General features: G+C 39.8%; 1 protein-coding gene across 15 annotated transcripts in view; it reads left to right on the forward strand.

Moving 5' to 3' along the window:
* KALRN (kalirin RhoGEF kinase) overlaps positions 1 to 21,594 on the forward strand; it is a 492,818-nt gene that overhangs the window by 253,516 nt on the left and 217,708 nt on the right. For all 15 annotated transcript variants that reach the window (XM_079992485.1, XM_079992495.1, XM_079992497.1 and 12 more), the window contains 2 exons: positions 13,455 to 13,577; positions 18,314 to 18,505. In XM_079992485.1, coding sequence (XP_079848611.1) covers positions 13,455 to 13,577; positions 18,314 to 18,505 — 315 coding nt within the window. The remainder of the gene's footprint in view (positions 1 to 13,454; positions 13,578 to 18,313; positions 18,506 to 21,594) is intronic.

The raw sequence follows: 21,594 nt of genomic DNA on the forward strand, positions 1-21,594 counted from the left end.
CCACAATAATGGAGTTTTCTTTACTGCTCATTTTACATTAACCCTGCTAATGTTTTCAGTTGTTTACAGTAAGTTTTCAGATTTTCTGTCTTTATTAAAGATTCTTTCTTCCTGGTTCCTTATTCTTCCCATAAGTTTAACAGTTATGGAAGCATCCTTCAGACAAAGGTTATCAGAAGGCCATGTTCTGGCAATTTACCAGGGCAACAGTAGCTCACAATTTGTGATGCTATCTTCCTCTAAACTCCTACAAACTAATCTTTTACCTCTATTTATTGTAGATTTCCACTTTTAAGCCAGAATACCAATGAAAGCAAAGGATCACCAGAAAGGGAAGGTGGTAAATTAAGGGAATTGTTGGAATCCAGCAATGGATGACAGAGATGGGGATTTACTGTAGGAGAGCATGGTGCACAAGAAAACAGTACTTTGTTGTAGTTTCTTTGCAGAAAGGCATTTGGATATTCAGGGACAAATGCATTATCATACTCCAGCCTTAACCATTTCAAGTATTGCTTCCTTTAGATGCTTCATGAGCTATAATAAAATGGCATTACACAGCTGATGACAAGATCCTCTTTGCTAATAGGAAGCAGTTTATTTTATTATAGTCCATTAAGTGCAGCAGTAGTAAGTGTCCCTGAGCAAATGGCAAGTGTGTGTGTGTGTGTGTGTGTGTGTGTGTGTGTGTGTGTGAAAAGGATTTCCTGGAAATAGATTTTGCTCGGTTTCTGGAAGGAATAGAGTTCAGCAGCACTTATCAATCAATAGAGTCATATTTCTTCCCTTCTCTGTTATGTCATCTTGTAAAAACTAAAGAGTATTTTAAAAATGATATAAGAACAGGAGTTTTTCTCTTCATTCATTCATTGGGCCATTGGTTCTGGCTACTTTTAAATATTGTAGGTCACTCTAGGGAGAACTGTGTTCAAATTCCAACACAGCATTGGTATACTGATATTGTTGGCATCAGTCTGCCTCAAGAAGCAATAGAGTGCACCTCCAGGGTGAAGTCAAACTCCTGGAGAATCACAGCACCTGCTGTGACTGCAGAGACCGGTAACTGATAATTGTGTTGTTTTAGCTGCGTTAGCAACAATGAAGTAACCTCTCTAGGGCATAAGCCTGGGCAAATTGTATGGAAGTCCTGGAGATAAACTGGTATACATGGATATATATTATATATCTGTGTTGGTTGGATGTTCGTGTATGTGTTTCGTATATATAATATCAAAATTATAAGTTGTGAGAAACAACAAAAAAGACAGTTCTTTCTAGACCCAATTGCCCTTTCCCTTAAACCCCCCACCATATTGAAATGAGGGATGCCATAATGAGGCAGATGAGAGTTGAAAATACATAACAGTAGTTTATGTCGTTCACCTTTTTGGCAGCTCATTTTCCTGTTTTCAGAGTGCTTATTCAAATTGAAGCTTTTCAGGTAATTTTTCCACCCATTTGAAATAATTTGAATATTCCCCGTCAAACTTCTGTTCATGTGAAAGAGTGTGGTATCCTCTCACTTGGTTGGAGCCTCTGTTACAAGTATTGGCAGCAATTAAAGACATTGCCTTGTTTTCAGCACATCCACATGTATTTATAATAAGTGCTGCAACAGTGATGAAGAGACCACAACTGCCACTCTTTCAAAAGCTTAGAACTCAGGCAGTCCTATCTTTTTTTTCTTAGGTTAGTATCATAACCTTTGCTTATTGCAAAATCAAAGCTCTTTCAGGGGCTTACTATATCCTTCTGCAAATATATGAAAAGGAGGCAGAATGCTGGGGGGGGGGGCTGATTTGGGAGGATGCCCTTGAAATGAAGTCTCTAGCACTCCTAGAAGGAATGTTATAAAAGTTTAGGGTTGGCATTGGGGTAAAGCAAGGTTCTTCTGCCTTCCATAGTGCAGCAGGCAAAAATTCAACAGGTTAAGTATTTTCTAATACAGAAATAAAATTGTGTGAAATGCTTCACCTCTTCACAATCTGTCTCTCAAACATTTTATTATGTGTGCGGTCACTGATTTATTTTTGGGTCCCTCCGTTCCACCTGCAAAAGGGAACACAAATATGTATCCTCATTTACAAGTGGGTTGGAAGGCCCAATCCAGGTACACAGTACTGGGCACACAAAAAACCCTTTGGCAACCTTGACTGGAGGTTTGTCTTTTTAGAAGCAGAAAGGCTTGTGGATGTGGCAAACTGGACATTGAAAGCTATAACCTCTGGTTCCTAAGCAAGCATCCCACCTAGCATCTCTCAGTTTGTAAAACAGGCTACCCTACAAACTCTTGTTAACAAAGGGCCAATCCACCCCTTCAAAGCAATATAATATACAGTAGAGGAGTGCAAACCTCATGCAGCTTATTTCTTCCTAAGAGTTCTTCCCTCAGGGGCTTAAAAATATGCAGGAGGTCAAACTTTGACCTCCTTCCTCCAGACTAATTACAAGTGTGAACACTGTTAGTAAATCATCCATCTTTGTTTTATTCTGGTCACTTCTGAGGAGGCTTGAACGATTCTCCTCTTTCCTTGAGGAAGCTGGCTGTGATGAAGCTTGAGAGCACTTTGCTTTACTACTACTGCTGCTGCTACTACTACTACTTCACAGCCCTTCACAGGCCATAGATTATTTAGGCCTGGGTAAAGAATAATCTTTTTGCCTGGCTTCTAAAGACTTATAATGATGGTGCCAGGCGAGTCTCTCTGGAGAGAGCATTCCACAATCGGGGAGCCAAACACAGCAATGTTTTAGATGGAATCTGAAGTTTATATCCAGAATCCAGTGCTAGAGTGGAGAACTCAGGTTCACCTCCCCACGCCCACTCCTGCCATGCACATTACGACAAACCTCTACATTCTTGTGATTCTTGTGAGATTCTTTCACACAAATGACATACACCAGGATTCTACTTCTTCTATAGAATACCATATGGATTCAAAGGCAGTGTAAGGCAGCCTTTCCCAATCTTTGGTTCTCACATGTCATTAGACACAACTGCCAACACCCCTGACCACTGGCCATGCTGGCTGGTGATGCTGGTAGTCATAGTCCTGAGGAGAGTTGAGGAATGCTTGTCTAAGGAGTGTATGCAGCAAAAGCATACCAATCCAAATTTTCTGAAGAAAGCTAGGTTTTAAGTTAGGTGGAAAACCTCTTTGTCTCCAGACATTACTAGACTACAACTCCCATAATCCCTTGCTAGTTGGAGCTGATGAGAGTTCAGAGTCAAGTGACAACTGGGTGGCTACAGGTTCCCTGCCCCTGTTCTAGGCCCTATATTTGACTTAAGGATGACATGTTCCCTACTCTGCTCACTATCCTTCTGATGTCCATGAGCAGATCATAACTGATCTTTCAGCTTTGGAGTGGCAGCTCACATGACCTCCCGTGTGCTCACTGCAGGTAAACAGAAAAGAGAAGGGAACAGGAGTGTTTACAGCACAAAGGGAGGGTAAGATTAGTGCAGTGCATGAGAGGTTGCAGAGTGTCAGTAATACAGTCCACAACTGTTCCAGAGATGTTCAGAAAAAGCCAATGATTTATCAACACCGTTTCATGATTGAGAGTAGAAATCTTCTTAAAGTAATGTCCCTTGATTATTCCAAGGGAATCACTCATATGGAGAATGTAATATGTGACCTGGGTCCTTCATGGATGCAGATGCAGCTTCCCAGAAGTGATTCCAGTGAAGACAGCAGCTGAAAAACATACTTCCACAATTGTGGGAACTGCTGCTAGGAAGCTGCAGCTGAATCTGTGGGGGTTCTAGGTTGCATGTTTATGGTCTCCACGTGAATGCATTCCTAAAGGCAGTTGGGATGCATTATACAACACTGTGAACTCTCTTGTAAGCAACTGATAATCCACCCCTTTCTGTTTTTCCCTCAAAGACGTGGGGTTTTTTGCTTTCCCCACCTCAGCAACTCAGTTACAGCTCTTATAATTTTAGTAGCCTAGATTTCCTTCAAAGCATATGTGGAGCTCGGACTGGTAACTGGATTGTAAAATCTGAACATGCTCTTTGGTAGGTAGATGTGCCAAATTGCCTCCAGATCTCTCAAACTGTAGAAGCTTTGGATGCTGTTGCTTTCCTGAACAGCTATCCAGATTGTAGTCTCATTCCTCTGGGTATCATTAGCATTGTGAACAATGACTTCCCATCTTCCAGCCACCTGCAAAGAACTGTGTGTGTATGTGTGCAAAATAGCCAGCAAGTCAGCCAGGTCTTCCCAGATTGGTCTTTCCTCTGATTGCCACTGATAAGAGAAATTTAAAAAATCCTAGCTGCACACAATTGGTGCCCCTTGTTGCTTGCTTGCTTGCTTGCTTGCTTGCTTGCTCTGATTCCAGTGCAAACCTGTGCTCATTTACTTGGGAGTAAGACACATGGAGTTTAGTCAGACTTCTGAGTAAGCATACATAGGACTGAGCTGCATGGCGAACAAAATGCCCACATTAGATGTCCATACAATACTTGTCTACCCCCTACTATAGCTTCTTCCCAACATAATGCTAGGAACCATTCTGTAGGCAAGATCAGAAAACAGACAAAAGCTGTAAACCTATGCATCTTTAATTTGGTTTAAGCGCTATTGCATATAATCCTGTTGAAAGATGTCCTCTGTTTTGACCAATGTGTGAGGAATAGCAGTGAGCTGAGTGTGGAAGCACAATAGGCAGTGTACTATGACCTCATTTTTGATTGACCTGTGATCTTACAAGGCACAGAAGAATAGAAAGCTTAGAAAATTCCAACTACAGTGGTACCTCGGTTCTCAAACGTAATCTGTTCTGGAAGACCGTTCGAGTTCTGAAATGTTCGAAAACCAAGGCGCAAAGGGCTGTCTGCAAATTCAGGTGAGAAACTTGAAAAACTCGTAGCGGAAGCCGTTCGACTTCTGAGGTGTGTTTGAAAATGGAAGCATTTACTTATGGGTTTTTGGTGTTCAGGTTCCGAACGGAGACATTCAAGAACTGAGGTACCACTGTACTTCTATCTTTTAAAATCATTTTTATTTTTGGTGAAGTTCATGTGCATACATGAGGAACCCCCCCCCAATAAATCCACATGTACAGATTCCCGAATAATCATATGTGGCAATAATATGTGTTTCATGTTGTTCTAGAGTACAAAAAAGACACATAAAGCAACAAAATTGAGAATATATTTGTTGTTGACTTCTTTTTATGTATTACAACTCCCCTGCCATTTCCTGGAGTTAACAGTTTTTTTAATTTTTGCAGTTGTTTTGGGTTGCTGGTTGTGTTCAACAATGCAACAGCATTTAAGAAATTGTAACTGAGTAGGGCCTGCTACAATTACAGAGAGGAAAATGCACCACAGAAAAGGCACAGGAAAGAAAATATGATTTTCTTTAATGACTTCTGGACTGCCCCCCACCCCAAGCTTGCTGCATTGTCAGGCTCCAGCGTAGAAGTGCAGTTTAAACTTTGAATCCAGATCACTACAAAATAGGGGTTTTGAAATTCACCCTAGAAACAGTGGAAGCATGACCAGAGCTTTGGGGGCACTGCGACTATGATGTAGAATGGAACATGGGGGGGGGCACCAAATTTTGGCACAAGGCACTGCTGAAATTTGAGACCCCAAGGTCCGTCACTGGGTGTGACAATCCAAATCTGAAAACTGGAAAACCAGAGGAATATTCTGCTGTAGGGACCAAAACAACAGGGTAGTTGTACAGAATGTGCTAGGCCTTTGCTTATGCAAGTGGTGTCGGGATATCAAGCCCTTTATCAGGAGGAACTGGCAACAATCCTAGGCACCCGGCTTGATTCCCTGTTGACCTCCCTGGCTGCATTCCCCAGCAGGCGCAGGCAAGGTCTCGATCGGCGATTCTTCTCAAACGTGAGAAGAACACACCCCTCTTTCCTGCCCCCCCGGGCAGGGGAAAGAGATAGACAGAAACGTATTTACATGCCTTTATTTCTGTCTCTGCAGCGTTACAAAAAACATGACTGCTCTCTTCAAGCTCCAGCAGTATAGAGACAGAAACACTTCCTGGATAGGAATAAACGGAAGAGCTCATATTACACTCTGAGCTAATTCCGGTGCTTCGCCTGTGATTCCCACGGACAGTCCCAACATGTTTACTTTTCAAGCTAGCACTTTGCAGCTGCATTGCATCCATATCGTAACAAGTTGTTCCTCCCCTCTCCCTGGTAATCACATAGTAATGGAACTCACAAATGGTATAAGTGCACCTAAATCGAGACATATTTATGTTATTCTGTCTCCCCATTCAGATTAGTTGAACAGTTGTGAGATTTGCTGCCAGAATTCACTTTACTTTGGCGGCAGCAAGTAAGCAGCAAAGACGCCACCCATATTTACTAAACAAATCTCTTTTCCTTCATACCCCTACCAAACATCTTATAATATAATATTTATAATATTTATAATATTTAACATTTGTATTGCACTTTCAAGTATTTGGTGCTATTTGCATGCATTAATTTGTTGAAATCCTTTCCACCAGCATGTGAAATAGAAGTGCATTATTATACCCCATATTGCAGGAGGAATGTGTAGGCTGAAAGACCAGTTATTGCCTAAGACCAGTTATTTTGTGATTCAGACACTTAGCCACTGTGTTGGAGGAGTTGTCTGTAGTCTTTCCATTTCTTTTATATTCAGAAGGAATAACTGACAGTATCTTAGGAATTAGGGGTGTGACTAATAGGTATAGTAATAAAATACTGTGAAAATCATTTTAGGAATTCCTGTTCTTCACTTAAAGGCCCTCCCTTGAACTTTGCTGAGGCAACTTAAAATTGGCTAATAGCCGCTATTAGTATGCCAAATAATTTTGATGGATTCCTCTTTGCCTCTTCTGCTAACAATGTCTCCCTTCCCCAATAGATATGGCTGCTTTTGTATAGCCCACTACCCACTCAGGTGCATTGCTTGAGCCCCTGTGCACCACTCATTGAAATTGACGGTTTAAACGTCAGAGAATGGTCAATAAATCTCTCACTGTGTTAATATAATTGTAGATGTCTAGTCGTCAGAGAGTTGCCGAATATGTTGAAGTCTACTATGCATCAGCTGGAAATAACCTATCTGTGAAAATCTCACATTTTAGGGCATATTTCTAATTGTTTCAGGTGTGGTGTTTCTAAGAATGGGATCTTGTTCTTTCAGCTAATGATTGTTGAGTGCTGTTTATACCAGTTGGATGATTGACTACATAAGGAAAACTGAAAGGTTACAGAAAATGATAGCAGATACAGCAAGTAATTTATAGCAATGTTGCTACAAAGTACAATATCAACCCGCAACAAAGAAATGCAATTGATTAATTGATTATTTGGTTAAAAGGCAAACAATAACTCAGTTAAGCCTTCTTTAAAAGAATGGCAGATCCACATTTCAAACAATAACTGTGATATGGAAAACCAGTTAGTATGAAAGAAAAAGTAGCAGAGAAGTAGAGTAAGGAACTACATTGATTATGTTTGTTTGTTTAATATACCCCTTAATATAGCAGCTTCCAAGCAGTGTAGAGCTGCTTCCACATTCTTCTTTAGTTAACATCTACTTCTGCCTTATCAGCACATTGGCGAGTGTGAGTTTAATAAATGCACATACAGTATGTCGTGTCCTCTATGTATCTTGCATAGATAGACTGGATATTGAACTATTCCTTTCCTGTTTATTGTCTGCTGTATTGATGATAGCAAAAGAAATAATTGTTAGTACTACTTGTTGAACTAAATCAGGAGTGTTGAACCATTGTGTGTGCAGGGCAGGTCTAAACCCCACCCAAGCATATCTTTGGCTCCCAGACCACTTCTAAAATTTGTTGGTGGCATCTAGTATACATACACACACACACACACACACAGTGCTTTTTTCTAGGGGTACGCATACCCCTAAACATTTTGTACTTTTGTCCATATACTGTATTCCCCCCCCCCCCCGATTTGAACTATAAAATGGTAATTTTATTAAGTCAAAATGAGAGAACACCTAAACATTTTTTGAATATTTTTAGAAAAAAGCACATTTATATATATAAATTATTTCACAGATAAACATCCATCAAATATTATTATCTCTCTAGCTCATTATCTCTTGTGTTCCATGAAGGAAAAGCAAAGGCACATACTGTACAGTACAGCTAAGTGCTACAAAATTACATGTAATTCAGTGAATTATTCTCTCATGAAAAAATCCAACAAATTGTGTGCAGGCTTACTCCATGCAATATTTTGCTAAATTATCCACAAGAGCCTGAGGCCTCTCTTCAGTTGATACATAGAAATGTTCATTACCAGAAATTTGACGAAGGCTCCTGCACATTTATTTTATTTCTGTGCTGGGATTTAAAGCTACGTCTTTGCTGGCTCCTGTAAACCCTCTAGCAGTAGCTTATTGCTATCTGCTTAAAGAAGGATACAGAGAATACCCTGAGCTGTCTACAATATGCATTACTGACACGAGTTCCAAGTTAAACAGCAGACCAAGTGCCAAGTCCCTAGAAGCAAAGACAATAAGATTTACGGAGGTAAACAAGAGAGCTGCCCATTTGTTTCCGAACCTGCTGATGAACTCATTAAGGTATGCAGTGCTGCAAGTATACTGTAGTAACAAATGTATCTGACTAATGGAGGAGGCACATCAGGGATGCCCTCAATTATTGCTCTGTAGAGCACTCTATGACATTAACCTATTTACCACTGGCAACTCTTCAGGTATTTTTCACACTGGGCAGAAATACGACAGCACTTTGACTCCCAGATCACCTCCATCCGCACATAAGTTATTGGGTTATGTTTCAGAAGGCAGTGAATGTTCTAGTCACTGTGTACCCTGGCAGGTCTATTCATTCTCTTTGATATTTTGAAAGGGTAGAAGTGGGGAATATGATGGGAAAATATCAAAGTCTTTCTGTCTTTTAAACAACCCTCTTTTTGTGCTTGTTCGTGAAGAAGAGCTCTAAAGAGAAAGCAAAATATAATTTTACAGTAAAAGTTCCTTCCTTTGTTTCTTTTTTTTTAACTGCTCCAGCTTATGTCTAATGCTGTATATAGGTAAAACTAGCATAGTCTCCAACTGCCCTGAAAATACCGAGACCATCACGAAAACCTTAAAGTCACCATGGCTTCTCATGTCCCGAATTCAGAGTCCTTTCATCGCCAGTTTCATTTGGGAATCTGAAGTGTCTCTAAGCCACTGCCACCTGTGTGTGTAGTGTGCATTTCCTCTTTGGCTCCTGCTTTGAGAGAGACACAGAGAGTTCTGATCCCAAAGCTTGGCTCTTTCTATGACTTAAAATGAACAAGACTAGATTTCTAGAGATGAAGGGGATTTGAGGAAATGGGGAGGGGTTCTCTGGAACAAAAACACATCGCTCCAAAGCCCCTTCCTGCTTGGTTTATCATGTGGACAGGGGGAAGGCATTGATCTCTCCCATGAGGTAAATTGGTGGTGCCTTCTGAAATCTGATGCATTTTGTGCATTTGGGTGAAGAGGAGTCCCATCGCAGCTGGGGGAGGGGATGCCAGGGGGTGGGTGTCTGTGCACCTGATCCATTTAGGATTCACCACAACACCAGGATGCTGCAATTGCTTACACATTCCTAATTTGCTCAGAATTTTGAAACACTTAAGGGAAGTTTATGTATCCCTGAACTCAAAAGTTTTTATGTCCCTGGACCCCAAAATAAACATTGGGATACCCCATATCTTTTTCCTCAGGCTTCTCTAAATGCAATACATAAATTCAAAATTTTCTGTGCTCGTGTCCCTATTTTCCTCTGAGAAATGTTGGAGGGTATGAACTAGTCAGCTGACATTGAGTACATTCATGATTTACTATTTTACATGGCCGCAAATCTTAAATTAGCCACGGCCATTTGGTTCATTGTACAGTTCCCAGTTAGCCCCTTGTTCTGAACATTACCTTCTGTGCTAGAGAAGGGTTACAATGGAGGAATTAGCCTACTAATGTAACATTTAATTCATCAAACAGATTCCTATGAAAGTTTTCCCATCCTTGCAATAGGACCACTTCTTTAACACTGAGTGATGCAGGGGTGGGGAACCTCAGGTTTTGGGGGCAAGTGAGTCCCTCCAGTTTTCTCTGCCTGGCCCTTGAGACACTGGCTAGGCATCCCCATGCCACACACCTCACTGGCCCTGCTCCACACTTCCTTCCAGCACTTTTAACTGGCTATAGTTTGCACTGGAACTAGTAGAAGAGCAAGGCCTTCTATGGTAAGCACCATGAAGAGCCACTTGCTCTTCCTTTTTTCTTTGTGGCAGTTGCCATCACCACAGGGTAAAGATAATGTCTGACCGCATCCTGACAGGCATGTCAGAAAGCCCACTCATTCCTAGGATTGTGTTAATAGATCCATGTTTCCTTGCATGGTGGTAGGGAACACCACTATTTGGCCAGCGTTGTTTTAGCAAGCTATTAGAAATAATCAGTGCTATTTTTCTAGAAAAAGAGGTGCTGGAACTCACTATGTACAACTCCTTTGTTCTCTTATAATGATAATGGCCCCCACCAGAGAGGTGCTGGAACTGAGTTCCGGCGAGTTCCAGCTGGGGAAAAAAAGCCTTGGAAATAATAAAGATCAGATCAGAAGCTGCTGGATATGGCTGCTACATGCTGCTAATATCCTTTCATAAGTAAGTTTGGAACAAGAAGAGGGAGGAAAATATAAAATGCAGTTCACTGTGTCCAAATAATTCTGCATTAGTCCATATAGAGCCATTACCCAATGACATAAGAGTTATTCTGAAGATGGGGAAAGAAATGTTCTCTTGGTCCTTTAGCAACAATCGTCGGGGTTTGTTAATTACTTAGTTCTGGGTTGATCTCAGCTAGGTTCCTTGTGAATAATGCACTAGATTGACTGTTTATTTTCTAGGGCTTGTTGCCAGATGGCTCTTGCCTTCTTTTTTTTATGATAATTTTTATTATTATACATTTTATAAAATTCCCTCCAATTCTTCGTTCAATCCCGCATACAACAAATCATAGTTATTTTTTTGACTTCCTTCAACGTCTCTGACAATCATCCGTGGTTACACCTTTAATACACATTCCCTTCTTTCGTATTTAAGGGAATGGCTCTTGCCTTCTTAAATGGCTCTAGCTTGGTTTGGAAAATGTTCACATCTAACCTGCAGTTACTTAACAAGATAAACCTAAGTTGTTTCCTAAGACAAAGAATTGTTGCTGTAAATCCCCAATACGCTAAGCTTCTCCAAGACAGAAAATGTCCAGGCCAAATCATCCATTGCTGTAATGAAAGCTTCTAATTTAAACTTCAGAAATAATGTATCAGGTGGCATCAGAAGAGAAAATTAGTGGGTTGGGAGGGTGGCAGAACAAATGGAATATTTTTTTCTCCCAGTATTTTTTTCATTTTTGCCACATACAAGTTTTAAATTTCTAATTAGGAATCCTGTTGGATTTCTTTCTTCTTTTATGTGAAACTGCCAAAAAAGCAATTGTAGGGATTAAATAGTTAACAGAAAAAAATACTCTGTTGCTAGTGAAAATGAAATGTAGAACCTTAAAGCTTTGAAAACCAGAGGAACACATTCTGCAACCCTAAAATGTTGATCTCAATGATTATCAATCTCCTGTTCCATCTGCTGAGTTCCCTGCCATTCCCAGCACAGCTTAGTGGCATTATTTTTCCAGCTGTCCACTGCAAAACTCCTCCTGCCAACTTCCTAAAAATCTTAATCCATCCCTGTGCATTGGCCGACTGGAAAAATGCCTCTTCACAAATTTTCTCATTTACCCACTTTTTCACTTTGGGGCTGCAGTCATATCATGCATAAAAAGCAGTTGAGCACTGCTGTTAGAATGATCCAGCAAATGACAGAAATCCAGATAAATCCATTTGCTCTGTTTGCACTTCATGCTAACCCATGGTTTAGCATGTGTTTGCACTTCATGCAAACCCATGGTTTAGCATGACATGCACATGCTAGAATGAGCCCAAGTGTGTTTCAGGCTTTTGCACTCCTTCCTTCAAACCCATAATTTTAATTTGGCTTGTTTTGAAACTGACTAGACTTGGTTATCTCTGAACAGCACTACAAGCCACTCCATGGATCTTATATCATACCTTACAGCTATGATCTATATACATCACATCTATTTGGCAGCAATCATATAGGGCTGGTTCACATAACTATTTTGTAGTTTTCGTAAATTGAGGAGTGATGTGGAATTGAATTTTTTGCTATGATAAACTTCTTTCTCAAATATATTTGCATATCAAGATTTGTTTCTTCTTGGGGTAAATGATTAAAGATAGGCTTGAGCCAGAACTTGTTGAGCTGCTGTGTCAACCCATGTTAGGCTATTCAGAAGACCAGCCATTGCACAAAAATCCACCACACAAGTCAATATGGTAACTTCATCCTGTTTTTATATTAAGAACATTTAGATAGATCTATGATAACAAACACATTTCTAATTTATTGCTAATCTCTCTTCTGAACTATTCTATTATGTAGAGAATTCAGTTGTCTCATTGTCATAGAGTTTATGCTTCTATGATTTTTCATACAAATTACAAGATGGCCACCATTCCTGTGTCACATTATAAGGGAACAGCTACCATATCCAAATGTTCCAAGGGACTTGGGGCTCATGGTCAAGTCACGTCTCTTTTGAGAGGTTAGGGCACATCAGGGTACATCTCTTTAAAGAGCAACCAGGAAAGTCCAGACCATGGACAGTTCCCAGTGGCCCCTTCTGGCTGGAGTTCACCTTCCTATTGCAGCAATAGAGGGATGTTGTCTCAGCAGAGAGCTGAAGTTGACAGAGCCTATAGGAGCTGGCTGTGTTGATTAAAGGATCCTTGCCTGGTTTTTATCTGCTGGCTTCTGCAAGGTCAGGGAAGTGGACGTCCTATCATCTTCTGAGTAAGAGCGTGTTGGTTGGACTGTGTCAATTAACAAGGAGGACATACAAGAAGGTATTTCAGGTTATCCTCTGGATGCAGCACCCAGTTTCCCCTTGGAGTATTGCTGACTTCTGTGGTTGGGGGCCATGATGCATATATTCCGAGTTGCTTGGAATTATAAGTGAATTCCACATATAAATTACATAGGCCCACATACAGGTTTCTAATCGGTCTGGGCCCTATAAATGCATGCATATTCCACCCTGGGCTTGTATATCCTTTCAACCTGACCTAAGACTAAGTAGATCAAATTTGAAATTGTATCACAATAATTTGGACAGTTCAAATATCCAAGCTTCATATGATTTGAGCAGTGCTTTCGAAGTACATATGCCATGCTTTTATTCACAGAGCATAGTTTTGGTAGAATTTTGTATAGGGTGTTGTGTGTGACACCAGTATAAATTTGTGTAGAAAACAATATGCTTGGATCCAAGGTAAGGTCCTCATCTTCAAGCCATGATTTTGTTTTCTTTCTTTTTTTAGATGTTTGATTGGATCAGTCACAACAAAGAGTTGTTCCTGCAGAGCCACACTGAAATTGGAGTGAACTACCAACATGCCCTGGATTTGCAGACACAGCATAATCATTTTGCTATGAATTCTATGGTAAGTACCTATTTTCTTCCTGTCTAAGGATGCATATGGGACAGAGATGAAAAGTCAAGGAAGAAGCACCAGTTAAAAGATTAGGGAAGCCCTAGAGGTTCAATGAGTAAAAGGTCAGGTTGAGCATCTAACAGCAATACTTTTTAAAAAGAAGTATTTAAAGGACGGTTGGTGCAATACAAATTTTGCCATGTTCATGAGATACCATTAATGAGAGTCAGTAAACAGAAAGCTTAGTACTGTGATAACTGACATTTTTTTTTCATATGACCAGGATTTATTTTTCCTCTTTGATCACTTGGTCATTTAACCTGCTACTGAAGTTCAGACTTCCTGAAAATAATCCATAATGCTTATTTTCGGACATGCTGATTCCATCTGCATTGGATACATGCCTCTTTTGTATGTGCTTATAGCAATGTTGAAGCCACTTCCCTCTGGTATGATTTCATGCCACTCCAGGAGTCATATTCTTGTTTTCCACCAAGTAATTGCTTGACCAGTAGACAAGACAATTATTGGGCAAGAAAGACCCATGGCCACATGGGTGCTTAGTCACAGGTTTCCATTAGTTTGTATAACAGAAAATTAGCTCCCACACTATTGCATGGGCATGGGAACGGTGCATCAAAATAGAGCTGATACAGGTTCTTCCTGCTCCAAACCATTCCTGTTTTTTGTGGGTTGAAGGAACCTTGGGGCCATTCTGAATCCCTTCACATCAAAGTAGCTGCTTCAGGATATGCAATCACAGCTTAGCACCCCACTAGTTGAAATTATTGTCCAAATGCTTGAAATTATGTGACAGTTTGTTTGCCTGCTGAAATTGGATGACAACTAAAACTCAAAGAAAAATTTAGTCTCCAAAAATAGCAGTGGTTATAAGAGGCCCCATGACAAGCTGTGGCCATCTGAATTTTTGGCTTAAAGATGCTCAGAGCTTGACAACTCATAGGGCGGTTAGAATGTCACTGGCCGCTCAGTAAATGTAAAACAAGTTGCTTTGGTGTTTGGGGGTCACTAAAAAAATAAAATGTCATGTTTCATAGGACTGGAAATGATAAACTTTATGTTCTAGCAAAATACCATCTGATTATTATAATCCCAGTGGCTTTATGGGACACTTGCAATAATATTTCAGTTTAATTTGTAGTTGGTAAATTGAACACAGTTAAAAATTAAAGAAGAGAAAATCCACCTGTTAGCTGTCAGCGTATCACTCAGTAAAAATTAAGTACTGCTAATGCATGAAGTTTTATTCAGAAACTTCGGTTTGTGGCAGGAAGTTAATCATTCCTATAAGTGTGTGGATGTTGTGTGGTTTGTCTCCATTCAACTTTACCAGCTGCTGGGATTGCTGTTTCTACAAAGCTGTTGCAAACTTGGACACAGACTTCCTATTTAAGTGTCATTTCAGAACACTGTTGTATTAATTGCCATAATGTAGCTTTATTGAGAAAGTAACACTGACCATGTTATAAGGGCCTTCCTTTTGATGTATGATGTGACTGAAGACGTGGTACTCTTGTCTCATCTAGATAAACTTGCTTATTTTCTGAATGCTGTTCTCCTAAAAAGCATCTCCACAGAGGAACCATTAAAGGAGCAAAATGAAGAATTTGATTGTGGAAGGTCTTCATGGGCAGGACTCTTCATAGCCATATGATTTTTCTGTGGCTCATAAAGCATAAGCTGAGCCTCTTTGAACATTTAATATCTGAGTTTCATAGGGGACTGTCACTAGCTGTGCATTGATTAGTAATGCCTAGCTTTACACCACATGTGTGCTAGTAATGGCTATGGCTGAGTTCCCAATCCCCACGGGGCCTTAACAGCTTTCCAGTTACCTTTCCTTTTGCTGTAATGAAACAGAAAAGGAAAAACTGTTAAAGAAAATGTCTTTAAGTGCAGTTCTCTAAACATTTTATTTATTTGCACACTTTTTCATGAATAATCCTTCTTCATCAGTTTTGTCATAGTCAGACTATACATATTGTGTACAGCTGTTAGTTTCATTGCCATCACTATTTAAAATAAACTCCCATTACAGTACGTAGATTGATGTTTTGTTTTCTTTTGTTCTAAAAGCTGGTTTCATAAAAGCAGGTAGTCAAGGCAAAATCCTTATATTTTAAAATCATAGGAGATATGGAATGTTCCTTGTGGGAGGCTTTTAGACTGATTGGAATCCAAAAAAATCTCAGCTTTAGGGTTTTTTCTTTTCTTTTCTTTTTTAAAAGTAACAGTCTTCATGGCTACATGTGCTACTTTTTGTATTAAATACATGTAACACATGTTTCAAAAATTAGAAAAAGGAGGAATGTTTCAAACAACCCAAATTTATTACATTTGCTGCGTTGGTGGGCCACTGAGAGTTCCGAGCAGCCGCCTTCCTCTTGCTGCTGTGAGGTTGAGGCTTTACACACCCTCCGGCCACGGTGGACACCCTGCGTAGGGGCTAGTCGGGGCTGGGCGAGAGAGTAGGACTAGCATGTTGGGCAGCCCCCGGGGCCCTTTCAGGAAACAGCAGCGTGATGTGTGTGTGTGGGGGGGGTTCTGCTCTGCATGCGCTCAGAGGGCAACGCTGAAAACGCTTGCTTGCTCAGGCTGGAGCTTAAAAGTGGGGAATCCTTAAAGTATGGAATTCTCTGCTAAATAATTTTAAGTCAATGAAAGCACTTGGGATTGCTTTCCTTACTTAGTTTGGATCATCTTAATGCAAACTTTTATAAGTTGTTTGTATCATTGAAAACTCTGTTACTGTGTTTTTCTTTTAAGACAAAAGATGTTAATGTATGAGTTGTTTTTTTCTAAACTAAAACCTCAGTATTCAGGTTAAATTGCTGTGTTTGCACTTTGTGATAAGTAAGTGGGTTTTGGGTTGCAGTTTGGGCACTCGGTGTATAAAAGTTTTGCCATCACTGCTATAGTGATGCTATAGTGCATTGTAAGAAAATGGATTTCCTAGGCTGTTATGTTAAACTAAATGAATATTATATAGCACTATGTACTCTAAGAATTGTGTTTATTTTAACAGAGCAGTGTTAGTATTATTTTTTTTAAAAAATGGATTTTTCTTTTATTACAACTGTGCAGTATTTACGTCTATATGTTAATGTGTCTCATTAAAAGAGAAAACTGACTTTAAAGTATATTTGGTATCCCATTAATCTCATTACTTTTCTAAAGCAAGCTTCATTGTCCTATTTAAATGGGTACAAATCACACTGATTGCCGATTTATATTTGAATAGCTCAGTGCACATGCTGATTATTCTAATTGAAGCTATTCATAACTGCTTCACCAAAATTGGTTTATGCTTTATATGTGACCCCTTCGAAGGGTGAGTCATGACTTCAGAGAAATGTGCAAAGTTGTTTTCCAACATGGCTACATCAGCCCACCCATTGTCAAGGAACTAATTGTTAAAAACTAGGACAAGTTGCCCTCTCTCCCTAGAGTTACAATGCATAGGAAACACATTACAATTACCCTCTAATGACATCTTTCTGAAATAAGATCTTACTGTTTGTCATTTCCATGCACTGTACTCTTTATATTATGCCAAGACAATATGCACTTCAATTAAAATCTGCATCAGGCCACATGCAATTAGTTGGTTAAGAACATTACCATGGGAATTGGGTTCTTGAAGAGATCATATGAGAACAAGCTATTGTTCTTCATTAGAGCTTATACAATTGCTGGGTACAGTTTAAAGATTACAACTTCATTCCCTGCAAAATCAAAGCAGCAATTGGATTTCTTCAGAAAAACATGGACTCATATTAATGTATTTCTTGAGTTCATGGAGTCTTCTGCTTCTTTCACTCCTGAGTGGGGTTGTGTTGTGTGTATAATTTTTCTTTAACTTTATTCTGGTGATGATCGTTTGTTATAATAGAAGGAGGAGAGAGAGAGAGAGAGAGAGAGAGAGAGAGAGAGAGCAAGTCCTAGCAGAATCCCCACCTTCTGTCTTTAATTCTTGCCCACCCTGTGTGTCTCCAGGAACTAAGTGGTGAAAAGAGGCATGTTAGACCATCATGATAAGCACAATGCATTTGATCTTTTAAAAAGCCATCTCCTTAGTGAACATTTTATTAATTCCATGTTTGTGTAGGAGCATAATCTTTACAAAGCAAGTAGAAAGGTTAAGTCAAGAGCACTACTTATTGTAGATTCATTTGAATTTTTAATTTATAGCTTTTTTGAGCATTTTTTTAATAAAAAAACATTTAAATACAACATTAAAGTAAAATAAAAAGGTGGAAATTAAATTATGTTGTTCATGATTTATTTATTTCAGTTTCAAAATAATATCTTAAATAAATCAATATTTACTAGTTTAGCATGGTTCCAACCCTCATCTTACAATTTCATTTACTCCATTTGTCTGGCTGGGACACTGGATATGTGACTTTAAAAATAACAAAAATTGAAGCATGGGAGGCAAACACCATAAATACATTACTGCTTTCAGCAGGTAGAAAACTTGGCATGCAGGAGTGGGAACTTCCATTTGAAAGATGAAATGCTACAATCAATAAATAAGAATATCACCATATGATCCTGTTAATAATTTAGCTTGGCTGTCAGATCTTCCAAAATGCTGCTTGGTTGTGTACCTGTTCTCTCCTTCACAACCCATTCTCAGTTTTGAGAAATATATTAAAATGTTTTGATGAATAATAGGGAGGGTGGCAGTTCTTACTTAATATAATTTTCTCTCTCCCCAGAATGCCTACGTGAATATAAATCGCATCATGTCGGTTGCATCCAGGCTTTCAGAGGCAGGCCATTATGCATCTCAACAAATTAAACAAATTTCTACGCAGCTAGATCAAGAATGGAAGAGCTTTGCTGCAGCACTGGATGAGCGCAGCACTATACTAGCAATGTCTGCTGTGTTTCACCAGAAGGCTGAACAGGTGTGTAATTTCGGTTTATTTGGGATGTTGGTCTGGTTGAGAATTTTATCTTTTTTTTTTTTTTAAGAGTTTATGAGTAGAGATAAGTTCATGTTAGTCCACAGTCAGACTCGACGTGAAGGTCCCAGCCCCAACCACCGAGCAGAAGTCAGAAGTCAACCACGGATCAGAAACCAGGACAGGGCCCTGCCCCGATGCATTCACCCTCATCAGCCAACTCCCTGATGGTTAAGAATTTTATCGATACCATTAATTCAACTGGTATCTTGGCTCTTTTCTTGGTGATGTGTTACAAATAGGGATTCAGTTTGCGGATTCACCAAGCTCAAGGAAAGACAGGAACTAGGGAAGGGGAAAAACAGATACTACATCACAGAGAAAACAGGGAATCATAGAGAGAGAACATTGAGGGATCCTGCAATCCGCCATAAGGGTGGGGCCCTGCTGATCTTTCATTGGCAATGGAAAACTATGCTTCAGGTAGGTACGACCATACTTTCCCCCCATTTCCCTGCAATGAAAGGTCAGCAGATCGGGACATACCAGAGCTATCCCATTCTCAGGTGGGAGAACAGCTGCAAGATTATAGAGGAAGTACCCATTGTAGGACCCTCCTACTGAAGGTGGCTTTAACAGAAACATGGGCATTGATGCAGCAGTGTTTTGTGAAGGTGTTGGTCACTCTAGGAGAGGAGCATTGGATGAGAAAGCAGCCAAGGTAGCTGCTGATCATATGTAGTGAGCAGTGATGAAAGGAGGAGCCCAGAAGCTTTTGTGCTTCATAGGCAAGAGCAATACAGGCCTTAATCTATCCAGCCAAGGTAGGGGAGGTCACTTTCTTCCCCAGGGAGGAAGTGTGAAAGGATACAAAGAGGGATTCTGTTCTCCTGAGATCCCTGGTCCTGTTGCTGTAGGTTTTTAAGGTCCTGCAAATGTCTAGGGAATGCCAGGCTTTCTAGGCAGAATGTGGGCAAAACAAGTTCCTGTTGTAAGTGGAAGCTGGAAGAGACCTTCAGTATAAAGATTGGGTTACTGCGCAGGACCAGTCTGCCCTTGTGAAAGATGCAGAGGTATTTGGCTATAGAGAGGTCACTGAGTTCGGATATTCTCCAGGCTGATTTGACAGCCAACAGGAAGCCTACCTTAACCAAGGGAAACCTTGCTGAAATACTGTATATCTGGGTATGTTTTGTTGTTATTCTTTTCCTAGCAGTCATCCTTTCCCCTCTTCAGACATGGCTATCACTTTACAAATAAACAAAAAAATCAGGCAATTTTCTTTTTCTTCTGTCCTTTTTTTAAAAAAAATGCTTATCTTTTTCAATCTAGGGGATTTTACATTTTGATTAATAAATGTTCTAGCTAAAATACTTCAGCTTCTGGATCTTAGTCTCAATGGTAAAGTTGATCGCATTTCTAAAAGTTGCTTAGGAGTCTGTGCTTTATACTTTGCACTTCAAAACCAATTAAAATTACACCCCATACTGGTTACACCTTTGTATGGAGTAATTCCACATGCAGTTGGATTCTCCATGCCAGCACAGGCATATTATGGCTTTTTCTCAACTGTAGTATTTTATTACCTCTTTAGACTACTTTTTGTTATTTCTGGAGCGTTCTGTAAGAATAGATTATAAACTTTGTTGTTAGCCAATTTGAGCACATTAGCTGGGACATAAATATTTGTAATAATAACCAATAAAATATCTTAACGGAGAGTTGTGTTTTGGGAAGGCGGGTGTATTGCCAAATGTCATGATGATATACTCTGTTGAAACTACTTAACTATCATGGGAGTTAGAACTGCCAGTTGGAGTAATTTCAAGCATTTCCACAGGGCAGCTGTAACAGCTCTGTGATCCTCAAAATCCACACTGTGCCTGTCTTCAGATCAGCTGGTCTCATCCCCATGTGCATTGTGTGTAGTAATTTAAGGACTAGCACTGGGGGTGCAGTCTGCATTGTGCCAGACTAATAGTACCTTTCCAGACTGATAGCAATGTGGGATTCCCTCACTCTTAATGCATACTTGCTAAATGGCAATTTCTTGGATTTTCTAGTGAGTCATGAGTAGAGATGTCAGGTGCAGGCACATTCTTAGAGATCACAAGGAAACACAGAGACAAAAACAGAAATACCTAAATGGTCTAAGCTTTGACAGGACAGCTGTATCAGCTGCATTAACATGCCTAGCTTTTAATGGGCCCTCTCACTTGGGTTAGAAAGCAACTGGAAAAAAGGAACCCTTTCTTGAAATAAAGGCTGATAGACAGTTATCAGAGTCTCTCAGGACAGGAATTAAAGTGGGTAGGAGAATCTGAGTCCAACTTGCTACTCATTTGGATTAAAAGAGACATTTGTGGGAGGAAAGGATTGGTGTGGAGCCAGCAAACTCTCAAGTGCCTGGGTGGGGTGGGGGCTGCAATTATCTGACTAGGCTTGCAGTTCCATCAGCTGGGAGTCTGGAACTGAAATGTGTAGTCTGCTCTGGTTCTTCTATTTAGTGAAATATCCTGTTGACTCATCGTCTTATAATTTAGAAGATCAACTCCCTGGTGTGCTATGAAAGTTAAGGCAGGAGCCAAACAGTAATTCCCAGAAAACGATTCCCCTAAAATTGAGTTTGTTGAACTTTTATGTTCCTAAGTATGTTTACTCAGAAGTAAGTCCGAGATCACTGGAACTTACTCTCTAGTTAAATGTGCTTAGGATGGCAGCCTTCACATTGTGTGGTGTCTTAATCTCATGATGTTTCTTCTCTTTTCCGTTAATAAAATTATATTCTATATTTCAGCTGGGTTTCTTTTAAACTCATGTGCTTTAACTTCCATCTCTATCTCTTTTCTCTTACCTAGTAACCAGAATACCCTTTGTGGAATACTTGTTTCTATCTCTTTCTAAGGTGGTTGCTATTTTAAAACATACAACATATCTTACAGCACCTAATGTTTACAGACACACTTAGACCATTTACAAACTGTTGCAGCTGCAGTTTATCTGAGCCAGGCATAAGCTGATTGAAGCCTTGGGAAGCACTTTATAAATATTTCTCAAGTACATGAGTGACTTTGTTCTTCTTTGTGGTCATA

Source organism: Podarcis cretensis (assembly GCF_951804945.1).
Source record: "Podarcis cretensis genome assembly, chromosome: 1".
NCBI lineage: Eukaryota > Metazoa > Chordata > Lepidosauria > Squamata > Lacertidae > Podarcis > Podarcis cretensis.